The sequence below is a fragment of the Megalobrama amblycephala genome, linkage group LG22 (assembly GCF_018812025.1).
Source record: "Megalobrama amblycephala isolate DHTTF-2021 linkage group LG22, ASM1881202v1, whole genome shotgun sequence".
Taxonomy (NCBI): Eukaryota; Metazoa; Chordata; class Actinopteri; order Cypriniformes; family Xenocyprididae; genus Megalobrama; species Megalobrama amblycephala.
The window spans coordinates 13,867,082-13,889,480 of NC_063065.1; the positions used below are offsets into that span (position 1 = coordinate 13,867,082).

At 38.3% G+C, this 22,399-nt stretch overlaps 1 protein-coding gene across 2 annotated transcripts; it reads right to left on the reverse strand.

Moving 5' to 3' along the window:
* Window positions 1-96: 96 nt before the first annotated feature.
* klhl24b (kelch-like family member 24b) lies at window positions 97-20,985 on the reverse strand. Of its 2 annotated transcripts, none has more exons than XM_048174811.1 (7): window positions 20,809-20,985; window positions 18,746-19,693; window positions 16,025-16,209; window positions 13,964-14,082; window positions 8,323-8,511; window positions 6,580-6,768; window positions 97-2,596 (listed from the first exon to the last, which is right to left on the reverse strand). In XM_048174811.1, the coding sequence occupies exons 2-7, from the start codon at window positions 19,663-19,665 to the stop codon at window positions 2,396-2,398; spliced, it is 1,803 nt and encodes a 600-aa protein (XP_048030768.1). In that variant the 5' UTR covers window positions 19,666-19,693; window positions 20,809-20,985; the 3' UTR covers window positions 97-2,395. The 2 variants fall into 2 exon arrangements, with proteins under 2 accessions (XP_048030768.1, XP_048030767.1); XM_048174810.1 differs by having other exon boundaries at window positions 18,746-19,724; window positions 20,809-20,984.
* Window positions 20,986-22,399: the final 1,414 nt, after the last annotated feature.

A 22,399-nucleotide genomic window follows, 5' to 3' on the forward strand; every position in this document is an offset into this window, starting at 1 on the left:
TGCCAACATGTACCACAATCTGAGGTATTATACATGTTAGTAGTGTGAAATGGTCGTTTCATAGAAAAACAAAACAAAACAAATGAATAACAATAGTTTACAAATCCATACTAAAAATTGCTTTATTGAGGAAAACATATGCATATACACCATATTAAGCTCTTTTATATTTCAGTTACTTTTAAGAAGAACATTTTAGTGACAGTTTTACACAAAAAAAATGAAGACATCATAAAGGCTTGCAGTCTATTTTACAATATTGTTCTGGAAATAACACAGACAAAACCAATCACACATCTTTGGTTAGTTGTCAAATGTATTTCATTCCGCCAAAAGGCACAAAATGGTCATTTCTTTTAATGCATTTAAGTGATATATCTTCTCAAGTTGGCACTTTCTTTGCAAAACCATCACTGTAATTAGAGCTTAAACCACATTCTTGCCATAATGTTTTTTTTTTTTTTTTTTTTTTGACATATACGTTTTTGGCATGCACAGATAATTCAATACCCTAAAGTGTATAAGGACTCATTCAAATAGAAACGTTTGTAAAATAATTTTAAAAACACTCATTCTGTCTATGGCTTTTAGCAACTGAAAGTTGTCAGAAGAAATAAAAGCACTCACCAAAAGACACCTCACATCAACTACATTTATTTACACAAAGTTGTAAAACACACCAAAAAAAAAAAAAGGTTAAAGAAAGGCCATGTTGTGTTGTTGCATGTGTGCACAGGGTTTTGACTCCATCTTTCAGCTGCACTGTAAAATTCCCAGAGTAAAATGAACAATGTGTATTGTTCTGGTCTTGCAGCTGGCAAAACTGAACAATCCTGCTAACCAAAAGCAGGCAACAAATCTGACATCACTAGTCTTAGAATCCCTGGCACACAAACACAATCTTTTGCTGCTACGTCACTGCACTGTATCCACAAATACTGAGCTCAGATTATTGTAAGAACAAAAAAAGAAGAGTTTAATGGGAGCTGAGAGTGTGAACTGGCCTTTTGGCCATTGCAAACACTTACTGATACAGTAAACCTGAAGAAATATCATATTTACATCCGGGACACTGAGAAATATTGAAGACTTAAGTGCCTGGTTGGGGCTTTTGGACATCTACCAAGAATAAATAACTTAAAAAGTCACTTATAAACAAGACATTACTGCTTGTATTCTACATTATATGCAAGAAAGCATGTTTTCCAATAGGCTAAATGATACGGCATAATACAGAGGCTAATCGACTCACATTGTAATGCTTCATACTGTATGGATGGCATTACTATAAAAGTTCAGACATACTTTTTCTCAAACAGCCATGTTTTTTTTTTTTTTCATTTTTTTCTGATAAAATGTCATGACAGGCACAATTTCTTCTAAAAAATATAGAAAATAATTAATATCACCCAAAAACGTACATGCATACATAAAGCAATTTATTAAGCAATTTATTAAAAGAAACACTATACTTTTTGGTGCCTGATGGATTTTTGCTTACAATATACCCATTAGACATGGGAGGAAGTGGTTCCTGCATATTCTGTCTCACTATCTTCTCACACACATCTGGCTGAATCTTTTCAAACACACTTATATATACACAAATCCATCACAATCAAGCACTAATCACACCATTCACCCTCTCAAAACAAGTCACTGTGATTTCACACAAGTTCAATATAATCCTGGATCAACATCTTTGACAACATTCCAATCAACCAATCAGATTTGAGGTACAAGTTTAGAGTTTATGTCAAGTTTAGGCTTACAACCAGGGTTAGGTGTTTCTGCATCAGTGTTATTCACCTATCATTTCCCTCTGATTTTAGGGATAAGTTAAGGGTAGGGCTAGGTTTAGGGGTAGGACTAAATTTTCAGACAGGAATATTGTTCCAGGATCAACAAAATATGTTGATCCAGAAACGTGTCTTACTTGGCAAAATCATGGTAACCCAAAACAACCACTGACACCATACATTAAAATACAACAGAAAATTCAATAACAATAATGAAGAGGGAAAAATAAATCACCAATAGAGGCATTTAACCGAGGGAATGTCCCAGATCCCTGGGAGACTGTGAATCAATTTAGAAACATTTGAGTAACAGTATGCAAATTCACACATAATCTGTGTGATGCTGTCAAACTGATTTTTTATCTCGGAGTATCATGGTGGTAGAATGTAAAACAGTTAAATAGGTTTTTGATATCCATGAATGTTTATACTGTACACTAAAATGAGTTATTGTGTAGTTGTCAGTTTAACCGACTCCTCTCAAAGCATGTGAACTGAGGGGGGTTGGGACATGCTTATCTACCTTACTTGTCGTAATGCTACGTTATCTTAAAATAAGGCTCAGTTTATCTGTGTGAGTGTGCTTTTTTTTAGTGTCATGAATGGTAGAACTTCTCATTGTAGCGGTGAATGGTGACGCAACCGTGGTAAGAAATGGGGCGGGGCATGGCGGCCACGCCCGTTATGATGCCGGTGGACGGGTCATAGCATAAGATGGTGTCTGAAGCCTCTCCGTTTTCTCCACGCCCACCCAGGATGTAGATCTTCCCGTTACATACCGACATACCGCAACTTTCCTGAAAAACACAAACATGCAGGTCTGTTTACTCAAGTGTCAGCTGAGCGCAACAGATAGGTTTTAAAAGTGCATTTCAAAACAGATGTGCCTTGAGATCTAAGGTGGTTAACGAATTAATTCTGTAGATGCCGTAAGTCAGTGTGTCAGTTTTTGATATTTTTAAAGGTGCCCTAGAATTAAAAATTGAATTTACCTCGGCATAGTTAAATAACAAGAGTTCAGTACATGGAAAAGACATACAGTGAGTCTCAAACTCCATTGTTTCCTCCTTCTTATATACATCTCATTTGTTTAAAAGACCTCTGAAGAACAGGCGAATCTCAACATAATACCGACTGTTACGTAACAGTCGGGGTGTACGCCCCCAATATTTGCATATGCCAGCCCATGTTCCCAACATTATGAAAGGCATTAGACAAGGGCAGCCAGTAACGTCTGGATCTGTGCACAGCTGAATCATCAGACTAGGTAAGCAAGCAAGAACATCAGCGAAAAATGGCAGATGGAGCAATAATAACTGACATGATCCATGATAACATGATATTTTTAGTGATATTTGTAAATTGTCTTTCTAAATGTTTCGTTAGCATGTTGCTAATGTAGGCTACTGTTGGTTAAAGTTACCATCGTTTATTACTGTATTCACGGAGACAAGAGAGCCGTCGCTATTTTCATTTTTAAACACTTGCAGTCTGTATAATTCATAAACAACTTCATTTTTTTATAAATCTCTCCAACAGTGTGTAATGTTAGCTTTAGCCATGGAGTACTATCAAACTCATTCAGAATCAAATATAAACACCCGAATAAATACTATACTCACATAATCCGAAGCATGCATGCAGCATACATGACGAACATCTTGTAAAGATCCATTTGAGGGTTATATTAGCTGTGTGAACTTTGTAAATGCACTGTATTATAGAGTCGCGAGCTCGATGGGCAGGGAGCACGAGATTTAAAGGGCCAGCAGCCCCTGAATCGGTGCATAGTTAATGATGCCCCAAAATAGGCAGTTAAAAAAAAAAATAAAAATCTATGGGGTATTTTGAGCTGAAACTTCACAGACACATTCAGGGGACACCTTAGACTTATATTACATCTTTTAAAAAAAACGTTCGATGGCACCTTTAAAGGCCCACTGAAGTGCCTTGGAACGCGCAGGATGATTCAATGTGTTGACGTAATTTCCACTGAAACAGCTCCGCCCCTTTTTTGAAATAGCGTTTTGTTTATATCACAGTTCGGCAAAGCGTTAGTTTCCTTCTAAACTCAAACCGTTTATCCTCCTAATCTTCTCCATATCACTTTAAAATATAGCATTTTGTGCAGAATTCAAATGTGTCCGATACGTTTTAGAAAACAGTTCACCATTTAGAAAATAGTAAATGTGTGAACAAATGACCTATTTAAGCCGCAGCTTCAGCGTCTATTTATAATGTAGGGGCGGGATGCTTTGGATTCTAGAGAGCATTTGATTGGTCAGAAAATCTGATGAGAAGCTGAAGTGGAGGGTGATGTCATCAAAACCACTGATCCATATTGGTGGAAGTGAGAGACTGTAATTCTGCGTCCCAATTTGCCTACTTATACTACGCCCTAAAAGTATGTACTGTTTTTGTGAAGAAAAAGTACATACCTTTGAGTGTGCAGCAGAAGAGTATGCAAGCTTTGGACTTCGTCATAATTGCGTCTTTCACAGATGCTCTGTCGCATAGTTATATGCACCCTGTAACTGTTTAAACTGCCCTGTCAATCTTCTTGTCACAGTTATCCTCCACATTCAATGCACATTGATCTGCCAGTCATGAGTCTTTCATACGGAGAACTCTTCTCATGTTTGCATAATGATGCACTGTAAAGTTAATGTCCAAGCGCATCATTATACAAGTTCACCATGCTGTTGCAGATTAAATATAATGTGGGTAACATTTAATAAATATTTTTTTCGTCAGGTTAGATTCTTATTATTAATCACTCAAACCCCTTTATCTTAAAAGCTCTGCTTAACATCTGTCATGTTTGTAGTTTTTTAATATTTTTTATTCGTGTTTGTAGTTCTAATCAAATCCTCGTCCACAGCGCAATGAGTTGTGGGCAATATTAGCCGTTACGAGTGTGCATTCATCTGCACTTCGGATTCTAACCGGAAAAAGTAGACCATCTTTGGAATACTCATTTCAACACTACGATTTGGGACACCCTAATTCTATTTTCGAATACTATTTAGGACAGATAGTATGTGAATTGGGACGCAGCATAAGTTTTGAATGCTTATATCTTCTAAATGTGAATTTTGTCATTGTTTTGGAGCACACTAGCTTATAGATAATCTTAAAGAGTTAGTTTACCCAAAAATGAATATGTCATTAAAGACTCACCCTCATGTCGTTCCAAACCCGTAAGACCTCCGTTCATCTTCAGAACACAGTTTAAGATATTTTAGATTTAGTCCGAGAGCTTTCTGTCCCTCCTTTGAAAATGTTTGTACGGTATACTGTCCATGTCCAGAAAGGTAATAAAAACATCATCAAAGTAGTCCATGTGACATCAGTGGGTTAGTTAGAAGTTTTTGAAGCATCGAAAATACATTTTGGTCCAAAAATAACTAAAACTACGACTTTATTTAGCATTGTATTCTCTTCCGGGTCTGTTGACAATCCGGGTTCACGACTCCGCAGTGACGCTGCTGACGTAAGACGCTGCTGACGTGTTATCTGGTGCACCAGAGCTTCGTTTAAAGTCTGAGGGAGACGCACGCAGTATTCAAGCTATTCTACATTGTTTGTATTTTGGTATTGCTATATTTTTTAAAATGGTGCGCAAGTGTGCACGTCGCGGATGTCCTAATCGCCAAAAACAATGACGTATAAGTGCATTACCAACGCCGAAAGATGAAAGGATTCAATGGAATCAATTCAATGGAATCAATTCAATGGAAAGGATTCCGGAAGAGAATACAATGCTGAATAAAGTCATAGTTTTTGTTATTTTTGGACCAAAATGTATTTTCGATGCTTCAAAAACTTCTAACTAACCCACTGATGTCACATGGACTACTTTGATGATGTTTTTATTACCTTCCTGGACATGGACAGTCTACCGTACATACATTTTCAATGGAGGGACAGAAAGCTCTCAGACTAAATCTAAAATATCTTTAGAAAAGGTCTTACGGGTTTGGAACGACATGAGGGTGAGTCATTAATGACATAATTTTAATTTTTGGGTGAACTAACCCTTTAGGCTAAGATATCCACACTAAAAGCCAAAAAACTTCAATTTTGATTTCATAGCGACTTTAAATTATTGTTTTTCTCGAAGAACTACACTACTCGCAATACTTACCAATCAGGAATGTTGCTGTTACTATCAAAACGGGTATCAATGGTATTGTAAATGACAAAATCAAGTCATTCTCACTACACTCTAAAACAATTGATATATTTGTATACATTATTTATATTTTGTAAATAATTGTTTATATTCATTGATGTATATGTGTATATAACTTGTCCATATATATATATATATATATATATATATATATATATATATATATATATATATATATATATATATATATATATATATATATATATATAAACATTTATCAACATTTATCCAAAGTGACAAAAGAGAAACAAAAGCAATATATACTGTATAAGTCACAAAAACGTAAAATAATATATGGTATTTTAGTTTTCACTGTCATTTATGATTATTTATTAATTTATTACAATAAATTAATTAATTGTTATTCCTTTACAATCTTGTATCTGATTTTCTTTTTTTTTATGGCTTCAAATTATAGTTTGTAATGTTGTGATTCATCTTAAAGCTGGTTTGTTTAGTTCAATTCTATATTGAACTCTTTTTTTTATCCTCTAACAGAGAAAATGAACAAGAAAAACACTTCTAAAGCCAAGTCCACTTTGCACTTTGTAGCATTTCAAATCGCAACTTCATAACAGTCAGTACCTGCTTGCTGAAAGTGTGGACCACGAGCATCCAGTAATCTTCAGTGGGGTCATAGCAGTAGATTGATTTGGTCAGGCCTCCAGAAACATAGATGAGATTGTTCAGTGATACGGCTGTGATGCAGCGCTTAGCAATGGGAATGTTGGCTCTTAGCAACCAAGAGTCAGACTCAGGGTCATAGCACTGAACCTGGGGGAAAACACACACAGTGACGTTTAAAAAAAAAAAAACTCAAGGAATGAACTATACAACTTGTAGCAAAAACAGCCTTATCCAGCCTTATCCTCCCTCAGGCTGCAAAACAGTCACAAACATATCAATCCCAATGCCATCCTAGAAACGAGGGTGTTGATAACACTTCACACATAAAAATATGAAACTGCCCTTGGAGGGATATGAACTCACAAAAACTGTAATCAGCGATCATGTGTCCTGATAAAAAGGAAACATAATCTCACAGACACAATATCTCCTGAGAAAAGCCTGGATGCATTTTTATCTCCCTCTCTGTGTGGAGTATGTAATAGTGGATGGGAAGGTATTATAAGGGCTTCACACATTTTGGAAATAGCAGACACTTGTGCAAAAGAACGCTCTGGGCACAAATGATCTGGAAGACTAACAGGATAGAAACGTGACAACAACAACGATAATAGCCAAATGAAACACACAGCACGCCATATTACGCTTTAACCAATCAGAGTTGAGATATGCTGCATCATTACCTTCAGAACTTCCTTATAAGGAAGCAGGAAATGCTCTAACATTATCCAATTCCCTCAGGATGTTTCCTTCAATATTCAAATCAACCATCACAACAAATTTAAAAAACCACAACGTCGAGCTGTACTACTGTGAAATTATGAGTCCAAAGAAGTTTTGTTTGGGAATTAAAGCATGTGACCTGCACTGAATCGCAGTTAAATACCTTAAGGGAATCCAATGAAATATCTGCGGCTGAGTGTTTCTCTCCAAAGCGACACCTGGAGAATGTATCAGAGCGTGCTGACAGATCCAGGTCAGATGGTCGTAACTGTTGATCTCCATTAGGGGGCAGCTGGCAGCACATTCAATGTATCTTCAATCTATTGTTCAGCTAAGGCAAAGTCAGGCCGTGATGAAGGAAAACTACAGTGTACTAAGAGTAAACAAGCTGGCATCATGTAACAAAGGGGAAATCTAGCAGCTGGTACACAAGGTTTAGGCGACTGATGCCATTTTGGTCACACACAATGGCGTAGTTACCATAGTAAGGGCTTTGTATACTTAAACTTCCTGTCATTCGTCAGCAGAACGTATTTAAAACGTAGACTGACGTCTAGTTCAACTCTATTTATTGATAATTTATTCAGCTTGAGTTTAAAGCAGCTGTATGTTTTCTTTGTTTGCAACCAAATAAGATATTTTGAAGAATGTTTCAATGTTTCAATCCAGGACATGAAAAATAAGGATTTACTATAGTAACAGCACTGGAAAACAAATAAAGACAATATCGCCCATATCTCAAGTAAAACTATATAATCAGAGCCGTTTTATTTACTGAAACTGGGTTTATGGTCCCCTGCACTGTTTAGATGACTACAGTGGAAAACAAAGCATGTCACACCCTCCAGTATCATGACCCAAAAATAAATGTCATGTTTACATGCAGTAAATGCACAATGACATGCAGAGATAACTACAGGGTGGTTTCAAAGACATAACGTTACTCCTCAACATCATGCGTCAGACTCTTCTACAAACCTTATCTGAGCATGTGTTGTCATCAGGTCCTCCTCCAATCACAAACAGCTTATTGACACAGCTGGCGACGGCTGGTGAGCTGACAGCCTCCTTCATGGGTGCCACTTCCGTCCAGCGGTTTGAGAAAGAGTCGTAGCATTCGACGCTGCTGAGTCGTGACTGACCGTCGTATCCACCAACGGCATACACCTGTAGATAAACACAACGAGACATTACATTTAAATGGTGACTCTGTACACAATACCTCTTGAACACCATATTAGAGTTGCGTAATCTCAAACTGTTTTTGTCTGTTTTGAAATGTACACATGACGTTTCCGTGGATGACACAATCTGGAGGTGAGCCAGAGCGTGCAGATCTAGCCAAACAAGAACTACTGTTTGCCCTTTCATATCATGGTTCTCAAATTGATTTAGTGACAAAGGGATTGTTACAGACACACGCACAGTTGCACACGCCCCGAGGCTACCGCTGAATTAGCAACAAGACAAATCTGATTATACCTGCATTTTATTATATAAAAGTGGACTAAACAAATCAGATTCAGACTGACTGACGACAAATGCCCATTTGCAGGAAATTCTGCTTCCAACTGATTTCACATACATAGTCATGAGGTGAATATATCACTTTTGACTGTGCCAACTTCTTTGACCATTTCCAAGAAAATACAGTGCATCTGATTATGCCTACTTTCTTATTATATAGTAGGCAAATAGCAGTATGCAGAATGATTAGTACATCCAAATTCATAGTATCTTTAAAGGGTTAGTTCACCCAAAAATGAAAATTCTGTCATTAATTACTCACCCTCATGTCGTTCCACAACCGTAAGACTTTTGTTCATCTTCGGAACACAAATTAAGATATTTTTGATAAAATCTGATGGCTCAGTGAGGCCTGCATTGACAGCAAGACAATTAACAGCTTCGAAGCTTTATGAATCTTTTGTTTCGAATCAGTGGTTCGGAGCGCGTATCAAACTGCCAAAGTCACCCACCCCAGTGGTGAACCATTGAAATTTCGAAGCCTCGTTTACTGAAATCATGTGACTGTGGCAGTTTGATACACGCTCTGAACCACTCATTCGAAACAAAAGATTTGTAAAGCTTCGAAGCTTCACGAAGCAGTGTTTCGAAATCGCCCATCATTAGATATTGTTGAATAAAGTCATTATTTTGTTTTTTGTTTTGCGCACAAAAAGTATTCTCGTCGCTTCATAACATTAAAGCAGAACTAAGTAACTTTTTTTACCTTCTTTCTAAGTTCTTACGATGGTTAATTGACTTGTAGTGGTGTATTTGAGGCGAGCACTAACCCCCTCTGGCACGTCTACGCCAGAATACAGCACTTGCAAGTTGAGCTTCGCCGACCCGAAACAATCTCGCCTCATGTTCACGTTCACGCGAGAGTGACAAAATGCTTTACGGTAATTCAAAAACAATGTATATATTATGACTTTATAAGACAATTTCAAAAATTACCCACCTCCATCGAGATTTCTTGTACTGCATTTGCTACTGAGCTGGTGAGCGTTGTAGTCGTTGTAGTCCAGAGCTGCGCTTGGAGTATTTACGACAGTGTGATTCACTGAAGGAACCTGTAGGGGGAGCTTCGCAAATCTTACTGAGTTCCGCTTTAAGGTGTTAATTGTCTTGCTGGCAATGCAGGCCTCACTGAGCCGTCAGGTTTTATGAAAAATATCTTAATTTGTGTTCCGAAGATGAACGAAGGTCTTATGGGTGCGGAACGACATGAGGGTGAGTAATTAATGACAATTTTCATTTTTGGGTGAACTAACCCTTTAAAACAGCGAAAAATACCAAGATGACCTACTACTTCAGCAGAGATCCTGAAGTGCGCATCCAATGGACAGTTTACTGTCCCATGAGGCCACAGAGGAGTTGTGAATGACAGTGAAGTGACACAACTGATGCACTGAACGCAACTGAATCACATGTACTGCATCCGAATTTCATTCATACAATAATATATAACATACTTTTTAACGATCATGAAATTTGTTTCTCTTCAGGCAGTATACGATTTTGAATGCAGCTACAGTTTTAATGATTCAGTGATTTTAAAAATTTCAAGTGATGCAAGTTAAAATAAAGTCTTTTTAAAAAAAACTATATTTTAATATATATTTTCAATACCATTTGACATTTAAAAACCTAAACTAACCTTGCCATTACCCATTTAAGTCGTGTTTCCACTAAAATTACCCGGAACAATTTGTCCCAGGAACTTTTTTCCCCCAGACCTGTTGCTGTCTAAAGTACTGTGAAGATTAGTCCGGTGATGTAGGACTGCGCGCAACTTTCCAGTTCCCACTGGATTTTGTCCTTCACATATAAGCCTGAACGTCATCGTCTGTCCATTGTTTGCAGTTTTTTTAAACTCCATTGTTGATTCGAATAGCAAACAACTCTTACTGCACGCACCGCAACAGACTTTTAAAAATGCTGCATGGAGTCAACAAATCAGAATGTTCAGCGCCCAAGTCCAACCCCCGAAAGTTCCTGAACTTTGAAAAAGTACTACCTCGCGAGCAGGGACTTTCTGAGGGGGGCATTTTTTTACCCAAAACTTCATTTAGACCCTGGTTCTTGCTGTCGAAACACACCGAGTACCACCCCAAAGTCACTAGTTCCTGGAGAAAGCTCCTGTGGTGGAAAAGCAGCTTTAGATATGCATTATGTGTATGTATTTGTTTTTCTTCCAAAAATGTCTTAATGATTTGCCCAATCTAGACACAAAAAAAAATCAACTCATTACAAAAACCTGACAATGCAAGAAACCCTTCTTTACCCTTAAGGTTTCTCTAGTTTTGATGTCAAAACATAAACAGACATGTCCCTATTGAATAAGTTGGCAGAAACAATAAAGGTACATGCAAAACAGAGGTAACGGGTGGAAATCGATGTGTGCAAATCAGGTTTTATTCAAATTATTTAAGACAGGTAAAAACCACCGTTTAAGGTATTTACATGACCTTGTTATTAATCACAGTCAATTTTTTGACAGCATCAAAACGTGATCAAAACATCACCACTGCAAAAACATGACCTCTCTGAATGCATATAGTTTACAGCTCTGTTGTGACACATCACTCAATCACTCTTGTTTGTCTAAGTCCTTGAAGAGATAGAGAAATTTCTCGCTAACTCTCAAATGAAAACACGTGGAACACAAAAACCCTGAAGAGTTTTTTCTCCCTCTCCTGCCTCATAGCTCCATGCTGTTAAAAAGAAGAAGGTAAACATGTTTCCCTTAATGGAACAACCAAGAAAACCGGTCGGACCAGTGGCGACGCATGAACATGCTCGAACACAGAGGGGCAACACGCCACTTACGCAAAACAAAGCAATGTGCTTTCTGGTGAGCCCTTTGTTCAGACTCAGATATTATTGAGACGGTCCTATCACCCTTGGGACTGATAAGATGTTACATCAACAAAATAGCTGTAAAAATCATTATCATAGAGAAATTAGGCTATAAAATGTCTTCAGAGGAATTTGGTTTCCTGTTCAGTGTATGCCAAAGTGAAAGGCTAATATATGCTGACAGGGTGTGAGGATGTGAATCATTCTTTCTCATTTAAATGTTAATTATAATTTTGTATCACATACTTGCATACAGAATAATCACATACAGTATATCTAACCAGTGTCAGCATGGCTCACATCAGATTATTGCAGCTTTAACCCTGTGGTAATGCGTTTTATTTTTCACGTCTCTGTGTTGTGACTTCAGTTGATTAGATTTTATCTGTCAGTCGTGAATCTTTCACAACCAATAAATCCAACCAGTCAGACAATCCATATGTCTGAAGGGGTTGCTGCTCAAAAACAAACCCAAATGAACTTTTGGGATCAAGTGAGTTTGAGTCCAAAACTATCATGCGCTTGAATAGAAACACAAAGAGTTTGAGAGACTATAGCAAACACCCAGAGACAGGAAGCTGGGGGAAAATATCTGAGCGATCCACAATACAGAGCATCAAAACAAACAAACCAACAGAAAGAGGCGTTTATGCAGACAGTTGGGTATAACTTACAGTGCATGTTAATTAGTGATTGCACAAGTAGCTTTTGTTGGCTCAGTTCATTCCATTCACGACAAGACAGTTTTAATTTATTGAACCTTTTAGGGGGTTCCTCACGGAGTACATAAAATGCATCAGATCTTTCGAACAAAGCTATTTAACCCCCTGGCGAAGTAAATCAGATTTCTGGAGCTGATTACGGTCGTTAAGAAATGTTGAAAACAGCCTGATATGAGTGATGCAATATTAACTGAAGTATACAGATCCAAAATCTTTTGCCAGTGCCCTTTATTAATTCTACAGGCTCTTCACATGACTGATCAGTTCGAATTCAGGGTTACTGATTATTAAAAACTACAGTGTAAGCAAACCAGCTCCAAGGGAGAAGTTAAAAATGAATTATGTCATTGTTTAATGAAAACAAGATACAAGTTTTAAGCAGAGAAATAAGGGGAAAAAATAAAAAAATAAAAAAATCGAGGCTTTGAAAGTGATAGAAGAAGTGAGCACAAAACAAAGAGCAGTAAATAACAAACAGACAATCAATTATAAGGGTGGGAACATGTTTGAAAACTAAAGAACACCCAATTCTATATGTGGGAAATATTCATCATGGTTAGAGCTATGTATGTAAACCACAGGCCATCATAAAAATAGGAAATCAATGTCTTCTTCCTGTGGCATGACTAGAGCCAAGACTTTAAGTCATGGGAGGGACTCATTCAAAAGGCAGCAAAAGCCAACAAAAATGCCCTTAAAAGTTAAACACTGGAATGTATTGGTTTATTATCGGTTTCTAAATGTCTCTTGAAGGGTTAGATGGTTTCATGCTCTCAGCAGCCAACAGTTCACAACAGAAAACACATTTTGGTTGGCACAAACCATATTTATTCCAAGCAAAGACTATAGAATAACACAAGACGTGTCACTCGTATTGTTTTGAATGGGAGAAAGTGTAACGTGCAATATGGCGGAATAAGTCCCGCCTTCTAAATAAGAGCCAATCACCGACTGGTAAAGTCATCGCGTCACTGCAGCGGCCGTTAGAAGCACTGGTTTCTATAGAAACAGTCAGACGCGCGCCTCTGAAACATGGCAGAAGAGACGCGCATTTAGGTCTGCACATGCGCATTAGCTTGATCCAGCCTAAAAAATACAGTTTTTTGTCATGATTCGAGCGTTTGGATAAAACATTTATAAGACAGCTGTTGTCAGATTTCATTGGTGATTTCAAATATGAAATGTAATCGTAAGGTTGGCGAACAGTTTTGGAGAATTTGATGTTTCCCCATTCAAAGAGATAGGGCATGATGCCCAGGATGCCCGAGAGGCGTTTCAAAGATGGCCGCCGAGTGAAATGACTTGTCTTAAAGGGACTTTGTTCCAAGTCAACTGGTATTAAATGTAGTCTGGTTCAAATTTTTTCATCATATTTGTGTACTTGTATGATTTTGTTCGTAGTTGAGGGAATGTGAAGCAACCTGTCCTTGTTATCTACCAGAAGACGGTTCCCCACATCACACATTTCCAGTTAGAGCCATCTAGTGGGGTATTGGTTAGTGTATGGATGTGGAATTAGTTGAACTCACCTTTCCTAACAAGACAGCCATTTTGTGTCTCCAGCGGCCCTTGTTCAAAGAGGCAACCCTGATCCAGATGTTGAGCTGGGAGTTGTACATCCAGACATCCCTGCTGTTGATTCTACCCCCTGAAATTGCAGCAGCAATTGGTCACTACCATTCATGTACTGTATGTGCCATCACACACCGATTATAATCCTTGCAACAATGTGAAAAGGTAAATGACCCATGACACACTTTGTGAATCTTCATATCTTATCTCATATAAACACATTATGTAAATAATCAAAACCACAACTGTTGATGTTCCAGTTCTGAGATGATTCCAGTGAAGCAACATAATTAGAGGCCAGCTGAACCACAGTCATGTACATATGAAAACAAATTTGCAATGCATTGAATAACTGCAATGTATTATTTGCATAAACACCACCAGTCACAAGTTTGAACATGACAGAATTCTCATTATCTTAAAATCCTATACTAATACTTCAAAGCTTGAAATGGTTTTTGTACAAAATAAATTTATGTTACACCAGATATATGTTATATATGTTACACCAGAAGAAAAATCAGCCAACAAGTGTCTGGCATGCTACTGTTCAAAAAGCATCCTAGGATGCACCTGCGTTTCCCAAAATCATAGTAAGCCTAAGTAGATCATAGAACTACTGCCACAAATGGCCCCTACGATCAACTTGGCTCACAATGCTTTTGGGAAATGCAGCCCTGAGCTGTAATCTAGACAAAGCGTACCTATTTTGAAGAACTAAAATCATAAGGTAGTTTTGATTCGTCAAACATTCATTTAATCACAAATTCCCATACTTCCATTTGTGCTATTTCATTGTTTGAGCGACTTTACTACAATTACACAATGTAAAAATAGTAGTAATAAAGAATGAGCCGGAACATTTGACTGGTAGTGTATCGGTTAACACGTGGGCATCTGTGTGATTGTGCTAACAAAAGCTAATCATCTACAAAACTGTTCCAGTTCTTCAGGAAGCGCGAGTGTTGAAAGAAACTGGACTTCAGCAAAGCTGCTCAACCTGAAACTCATCTTTCTCAACTTTCTGTCAATTACCATTATTTTTTGACTCGTATATCTTAGTCTTGAGTTTGACAGGTATAGTTTGACAAATACTCAAGCTTCCTGCCTTGAAAAAACCTAAATGTTTGGGGAATGAACTGAAAAAAGATTGAAACTAGAGAGAAAGAGAGAGAAGCGTTAACTAGCAAGACTGTTCTCATGGAAACACGTGAGCGCTTGGCACATGCAGAGCGTAAACCGATCGCTCAGGATTCCAGCCCCCTCACTCACCCTTACTCTCTTTCTCTCCCTCTCTAACACTCTTTTCTCATGAGATAGCTGGTAGTCCTGATCTCTTTTAATCATGTCTCACAGTCTTTTTTTTGCTGAACCTGCTCGCTGTTCAAAGCGAGCTGCTCTGTAATGCGTGGCACCCTGCTGTGTCTAACAAACCCCTGCAGACTAAACCAGCCAAGAGGTAAACATCAAACTGACAATAATTGAGAAATTAAAACAAAGGATACAGATAATTGACAGATGGAGGCTGTATAAAAACAACCCTTAGAAATAAAACGATCATAATGCAGCGATTAAACATTTCTAAATAATGTCTTTCATTTTACAGAGAGTAATCAACATATTAAAAATGAAGTTTTGTGAGCTTGTGTCCATGTCTGTTAGCTTTGACATCATCTATATGCTAATGTACCCCTAAAAACTGACGAAATTAGCAGATATACGCATTCAAAATGTATTGTTTTTTATGTTAGACTAATAGTATTAATCTTGCACTCACAAGATTTAAAAACATTTTATTCAACCAAATGCTAGAATGAGAATGTTAGCATTAGCAATCTTCCTGGCTGTGATGTAAACAAAAGGCTACTGGCATTTAAAAAGGAACAAGGCATTTGATATACCTTGCCTAAACTTTCTGACTCAGTAAGCATCAACAAAAGGAAGAAAACCAAGTCTTTCCACCATTTCCTACAAAACAATTTAGAGCTCAACAATGTAATTACAATATACATGTTTACCTGAGACCAGAATGTCGTTCCTGAGGGCACACACGGCATACTCTGACTTGGTGAACTCTGGGAGTTTGGCTAAGGATTTCCATTCCCCAGTTACAGGATCATAGCACTCAGTGTACGGCAGGTTGAAACCTCCCATTCTCTCACACCCTCCGACTACCACAATGACCTCAGAGAATCCAGTAGACCTGCAGGGACACGACAGGATGTCAAACGTGGACACATGGACAAATGTAAATCATTTATAGTTCTGGTACTTTAAAGAAAAGAGAAAGGGATCACATTGCAAGCACAACTCTGTCTATGCAACTCATTGTTTACATTTTGTTTTCTTGTCATTTTCGGCCTATGTGTTCACTGCAGGACGCTGAAATGAGAAAAGTACAGAAACACTTCTAAGAATAGTAGTAAATGCTAGTTCCCAGAGCACAACATGCGTTCTCTGTTCAAAGAACCAAACGGCAGGCAAACACGTTTCATCCAGAACTAACTTCCCCCTTTTTTCCCTGAAATCATCTCCCTAGAAGACTGTGCTCTCTGTGTAAATGATCATGGGGTTGGACAGTGCACAAGCTAAGATGCTAAAGTTAGAGATGAACTTTCAATACCCTCTCTGGGGGAAAGAGATTAGAACGAATCGAGCAAGTCGTCCGGTCAATTCATGCAAACATGGAAAAATCAGATCAGTCTTTCATGTGTGATGTAATTAGTGTAAATGTGCCGCACCCACACAATTCCCCGAGAATAATTAGGGGAGATCAGCCAGGCCATATCCCATAATTCAAACTTTAGAACCATCCCAAATCTTCCTGGAAACAAAGGAGGTGGAACTACAACTTTCTGCCAACTGTAAACCGACACCCGTCTGAAAACTCTAACACAGTATGCTGAAGCTAAGGTGGTGTGTTGAGTATCCTTTTTTCACCAAACCAAGGAAAAACAAAGGTATGTCTAGCTGTAAACAAAGCAGGCTCTTTTGTCTTGCATGAATATTTAGCACACTTTTGTCAATGTTTAGCTGGTTGCGTGAGACTGGGGCTGCAGTAATCCTAATGACTGTGCTACACCTTTCCTCAAGCAGTCTATAAAGAGGCTGTAAATAAATAAGCCATGTAACGTTAGTAGTTCCTTCAGCGGATCATGTTCAGGCAGAATCCAGGTCACTATACATTCGGCTCTGAGAAAAACAGAACTGTACAGTTCCCCTCCCCCTACTCTTTCTCACCCCCTGATCCTCCAGACATAACAAAAACAAAAAGCGCACACTGCAAGCAGGATCAGGTCAACAGGAACATGTTTCGAAACTCAGGTGCTTATGTGTTATGAAGCTTGTGAAGAATGTGTACGGGCAAGCCTCACAGAGACTTTTTTTTCTCCCTCAGAGTGTGGCAATACAGTGGCCTGAAGGGGCCGTCTCTTCTTGCTCCGTCTCACTGTACTTACAATGTGGCTCGGGTTGTTCCATGGCATTGAGTTTCCAACACTCAACTATGGAGTGCGAAGCTATAAAAAACAAGCCTTCAAGTTACTTCAAACACACACTTGTTGAATCATGCCTTCATGTTTTGAGGATGACTGAATCTATAATGTAGCCTTTCTGAAAATGGTTCCAGAAGTATCTAGGATATTTAAAGGGATAGCTCACCCAAAAATGAAAATTTGATGTTTATCTGCTTACCCCCAGGGCATCCAAGATGTAGGTGACTTTGTTTCTTCAGTAGAACACAAATAATGATTTTTAACTCTAACCGTTGCCGTCTGTCAGTCATATAATGCATGGCAAAGGGAATTCCATCTATAAGAGTCAAAAAACATGCATAGACAAATCCAAATTAAACCCTGCGGCTCGTGGCGACACATTGATGTCCTAAGACACGAAATGATCGGTTTGTGTGAGAAACCAAACAGTATTTATATAATTTTTTACCTCTAAAACACCACTATGTCCAAATGCCTTGAGTATCCGGTTGGTGAGGTCAGAAAACGCGTTCTGGTGACGGAAGTGATCTCTCGCACTTTGCTTCAATGAGTGCGAAAGATCACTTCCGTTGTCAGAGCGCGATCAGACCTCACTAACCAGATGCTCAAGGCAGTTGGACATAGTTTTAGATGTAAAAAATGATATAAATACGGTTCGGTTTCTCGCACAAACCGATCGTTTCATGTCTTAGGACATCAGTGTGTTGTCATGAGCCGCAGGGTTTAATTTGGATTTGTCTGTGCATGTTTTTTTGACTCTTATAGATGGTGTTGCCATTGACATGCATTATATGACTGACAGACCACAACGGTTGGAGTAAAGAATCATCATTTGTGTTCTACTGAAGAAACAAAGTCACCTACATCTTGGATGCCCTGGGGGTAAAGCAGATAAACATCAAATTTTCATTTTTGGATGATCGAAATTGTTTTACTTTTAACCAAGCTAGACAACTACTAATAACTAGTAAACTGCTTAATTCTGTATGTTTCGGTGTAGCCAGTTATTTGAAGTCAAGTCATAGTAAACAAACTCTTTGATAAAGACTTGAGTGAATTGGACAAAGAGTTCAGGCAAGGCATATAAGACTCTTCTCTTTCTTGCAATCACTGGTCCATTTTTGGTGCATTTAGTGAATGTAAAGATTGAGACTTGGATTATTATGGTGCTTGAATAAGTGTATATTATTAGGTCATAAATTTAATACAGACCCTTCAGGGCACAGAAAATGTTGTTAGAAATACCTGCGTGGACGGGTTCTTGGTGACATCATTTCGTTGCCCAACACATGATAGCGTCTGGCTTCGTGCAGAAGTTGATAGCACTCCGGGGCATTTTGGATCAACTGGTCACCTTCTACCGTCTGTACGAAATAATTCGGATGAAGCAGAGGCAGGCGGACATGATTGAGAAGGTCTTTGAGCATGATCCTGCGGTGGTCCACTTCGTAGTACACCCAACGCATCACTGCTTCAAATACAGTCTCCTCCTTTCCAATAACAAGCTCGTCGCTAGCGATGTACTCCTCCAGTTCTTCCTTACGCAAGTCCAAGAACTCTTCATGCTGGGCCACGTCGGCAAAGCTCTGCAGCGCGTAAGATCGGCAGCGGCTGGCCAGTTGCTTGAGGGAGTGCGCGTCGGCAAAACGCTGGATGCCCAGGCAGTTGCAGGGGTCAAGTTGGTCCTCCAAGAACTTGGCACAGGCATCACGGAGAGTGCTGATCTGGAAGAGGCTGGAGGTCTCGAAGAGGAACTGCACATTGTCTGTGGTGATGCGGGCACGTCCGGTGTAGACGTACTGTAGGAAGGTGTCCATGGCTTCGGCACGGATGCCATTGATCTCCACCAACATCTCGCGGCTCTCACGGTGGTCATTGCAGAACATTGCACGGAAGTAGCTGCTGCAAGCTGACAACACGGCACGGTGACATGGGAACTCACGACCCTCCACACTGATCACCACGTCTGTGAACAGTCGGCCATCACGGAACTCGTTAAACATCTGCAGAATGCTCTCAGAGTGGCAGGGGCCAGAGGAGTAATCGAACACATCATGATTAGTGAGGGACTTGCTGTCCATCTCCAATACCTTTCTCTTGACTGCTGGAGACTCACGGACTCCAGAGTCCTCCCGGTTCATTCTTCTGCCCAGAATAAGTACCATTGCTATTAAACCAGTAAGGCCCAAGGCCCTGTAGACAATAGAAGAAAATGATGCCTCAGCTGGAATTAAAAAGAGAAATATTATTTTAATCAGGAATTCCATTAACTTGTTGTAAGCATATAAAAAAAAAAAATCACATTTCTGAGTCATTGCTTTTGTAACCTTTAAGCGGTGATAAATAATATGGAAATATGCTGTATTAACTGCAAATGCTTAAAGCTATAACCTATACAGCTCCTACAGCTAAAAGGTGAGGGAGCAGCTGATCAACCACGCAGTAACGTCAACAAAGTGTTGCCATGTTGTCAGCAAACGTGACAGAACATGACAGACATTAAGTATTAAACTGTTTTTAATAACGGTTAAATGACATTTGAATTATTTTATATCAGAAAAGTAACAAAAAACAACTATACCTAATTTACAAAAATGACTAACCTTCATCATCTTAAATAATAGGTCTATTTTAAATTGGCATTGTTGTCATGACAGCCTGACAACCTTTTGTTTGTCTCACGTTGGCCTCATTGCCCCAGGTGAATTCACCTTTAGACTAAACATGCTGCTTTTCTTGTCCTGCTGCCCTCTAGCGGTCACTTCCGTATTCAACAAGAGGATCAAAACAAAGAACTTGGGGAACGTCAACAAAACATACTTCAGAAATTGACCTGCCACCACGTGTTTAATGATAAATTAATCATCCAAATTTTTCCATACCACTAAATTCAAGACTGAATTCAATCATAATGAAATTAAATTAAGTTAAATTACATAAACTTATATGCGGTTTAAAACATATTTATAGCATGCTGTAGACTTAGTCAAAAGTCCCAAAAGGGAAATCCATAATTTATGTGTCGCAGTTATGCCTTTCTACAACACTGATAAAAACAGATACCGCGGTATGAAGAATTTTAGATTAAAATGGACAATTAGTATTTTTTTGCATTGGTTACGCGGGACTTATTTATAAATACATACATTATGAATACATTAATTTTAACAATTGCCACAAAATGTATTTCATACTCATATAATTTAAAAGATCATAGACAGGCCTACTGTTGCAGAATAGAATAGAATAGCATAGAATAGAATAGAATAAACTTTAGGCATATAATATTGTACCCAGCATAAACTCACCAGTTTAAAAAGTGAAGACTTTGTTGTGGAAGTCTCGTGAATATTTAAAATCTGAAAATCAGCACATGAAAACTCTGCTCGTCTACCCCTCGGCGGTCATCTCTATTCCAGCAGTGAACCCAAGAGAACGTCTGGAAAAAAACGGTCCGCTGGGTGCTTTATTGCCATCATCACATCCGAAAAACACGAGCGGCAATCAGCTGATGACGCAGAGAGCTCTGGGAAATGTAGTCTTCGTGCAGGCTGACAGAATGTCGGCAGAAGCGCAGTAACTACAAGTACCAGAGTGCTCAGAACGCCACATGGCCACAGATTGTTTGTAAACGTTTCAACAGTCACAAGAGTGGCGGAGGTGAATCTCATGCTCGAAAGATATTCAACTCGTTCTTTTTTCCTCTTAAGAGTTTGATTGAAGGTTCTAAAATACATTTATATGCGTTTTGAAATTATGAAACTTGATGAAAAAGTAAACAATTATAACAATCTCATCTCTAAATCGCACACATGACTTTTAATTCACTTAATTTTGATTTTATACTGTTCTAATGATATTTTCTATCCCCTAACCCTAAACACAGAAGAATAGTTTTACATTTTCATACATCACTTATTTAGCCGTCTGGACTGAGATGAGAGAACACGGTAGCACATTTTTTGTAGTTTTTCCTACATTGTAAGAACATTTTTTATTCCCATTATAAAGTACTAGCCTATATGAAACAACGACACGTTTGTTTAATTTGGAGAACGTTTGAACGTTGCTTCCTTTACTACTTCCATTGTATGAGGTTCAAGAAAGATTTCCTTCCCTCGCAATCCTTTCAACACCAGAGGCACAATTTAAACAGGTGACGGCTGGCTTACTGAAAACCAGGTGAGGCGGTTTAACTTCCTCTATTCTTCTGAATGCCTGGAGGCTAAACGGCTTAAAGGTTATATATGTATAAAATAGAGTAAAAGGCGACACATTGTATTTCAATATGTTCATATATCCTTTCTTCTTCTGAATGCCTGGGGGCATACATACTGTGAATCATGACATGTTCAGGATCTATCTATCTATCTATCTATCTATCTATCTATCTATCTATCTATATATGCAAAAGCCTCTAAGTGCCGTCTGAAAATAAAATGAGCATTTTTATGAACCTCATATGTTTAGGTTCAGTAATTTCACCTTAATGGCAATTAATAGGTCCTTTTCATTGCCATTAAAGTGAAATAACTGAACATAAACATATGAGCTTGATAAAAAGGCTCATTTTATAAGAAAATGGCACTTAGAGGCTTTTGCATCTGAAGTCTTCATATATACACAGAGATGGGTAGTAACTGATTACATGTAATCTGGATTACATAATCAGATTCCAAAAATTAAGTAGGGCCTACTTGTAATTAGATTATATTACATTTTAAAATACTTATAATCAGGCTACAGTTAATTTTTTTTTACTGATTACATGATTACATGTTATTTTTCTGTCTAAAAAAGATTACTGCTTATATACGTTCAGAAGGTCTTCCAGGTTTGTGGAATTGCACACACAGACCAGCCACTAGTCATTTAAATATTACTGAAAACTGAGACATA

Coding starts and splice junctions, on each gene's coding strand:
- klhl24b (XM_048174811.1), bottom strand. CDS start 19,665: ATGGTACTTATTCTGGGCAGAAGAATGAACCGGGAGGACTCTGGAGTC. Junction 8,512..13,963: donor TGGCTGTCTTGTTAGGAAAG/GTGAGTTCAACT, acceptor GTTTATCTACAG/GTGTATGCCGTTGGTGGATA. Junction 2,597..6,579: donor TCCACACTTTCAGCAAGCAG/GTACTGACTGTT, acceptor TGTGTTTTTCAG/GAAAGTTGCGGTATGTCGGT.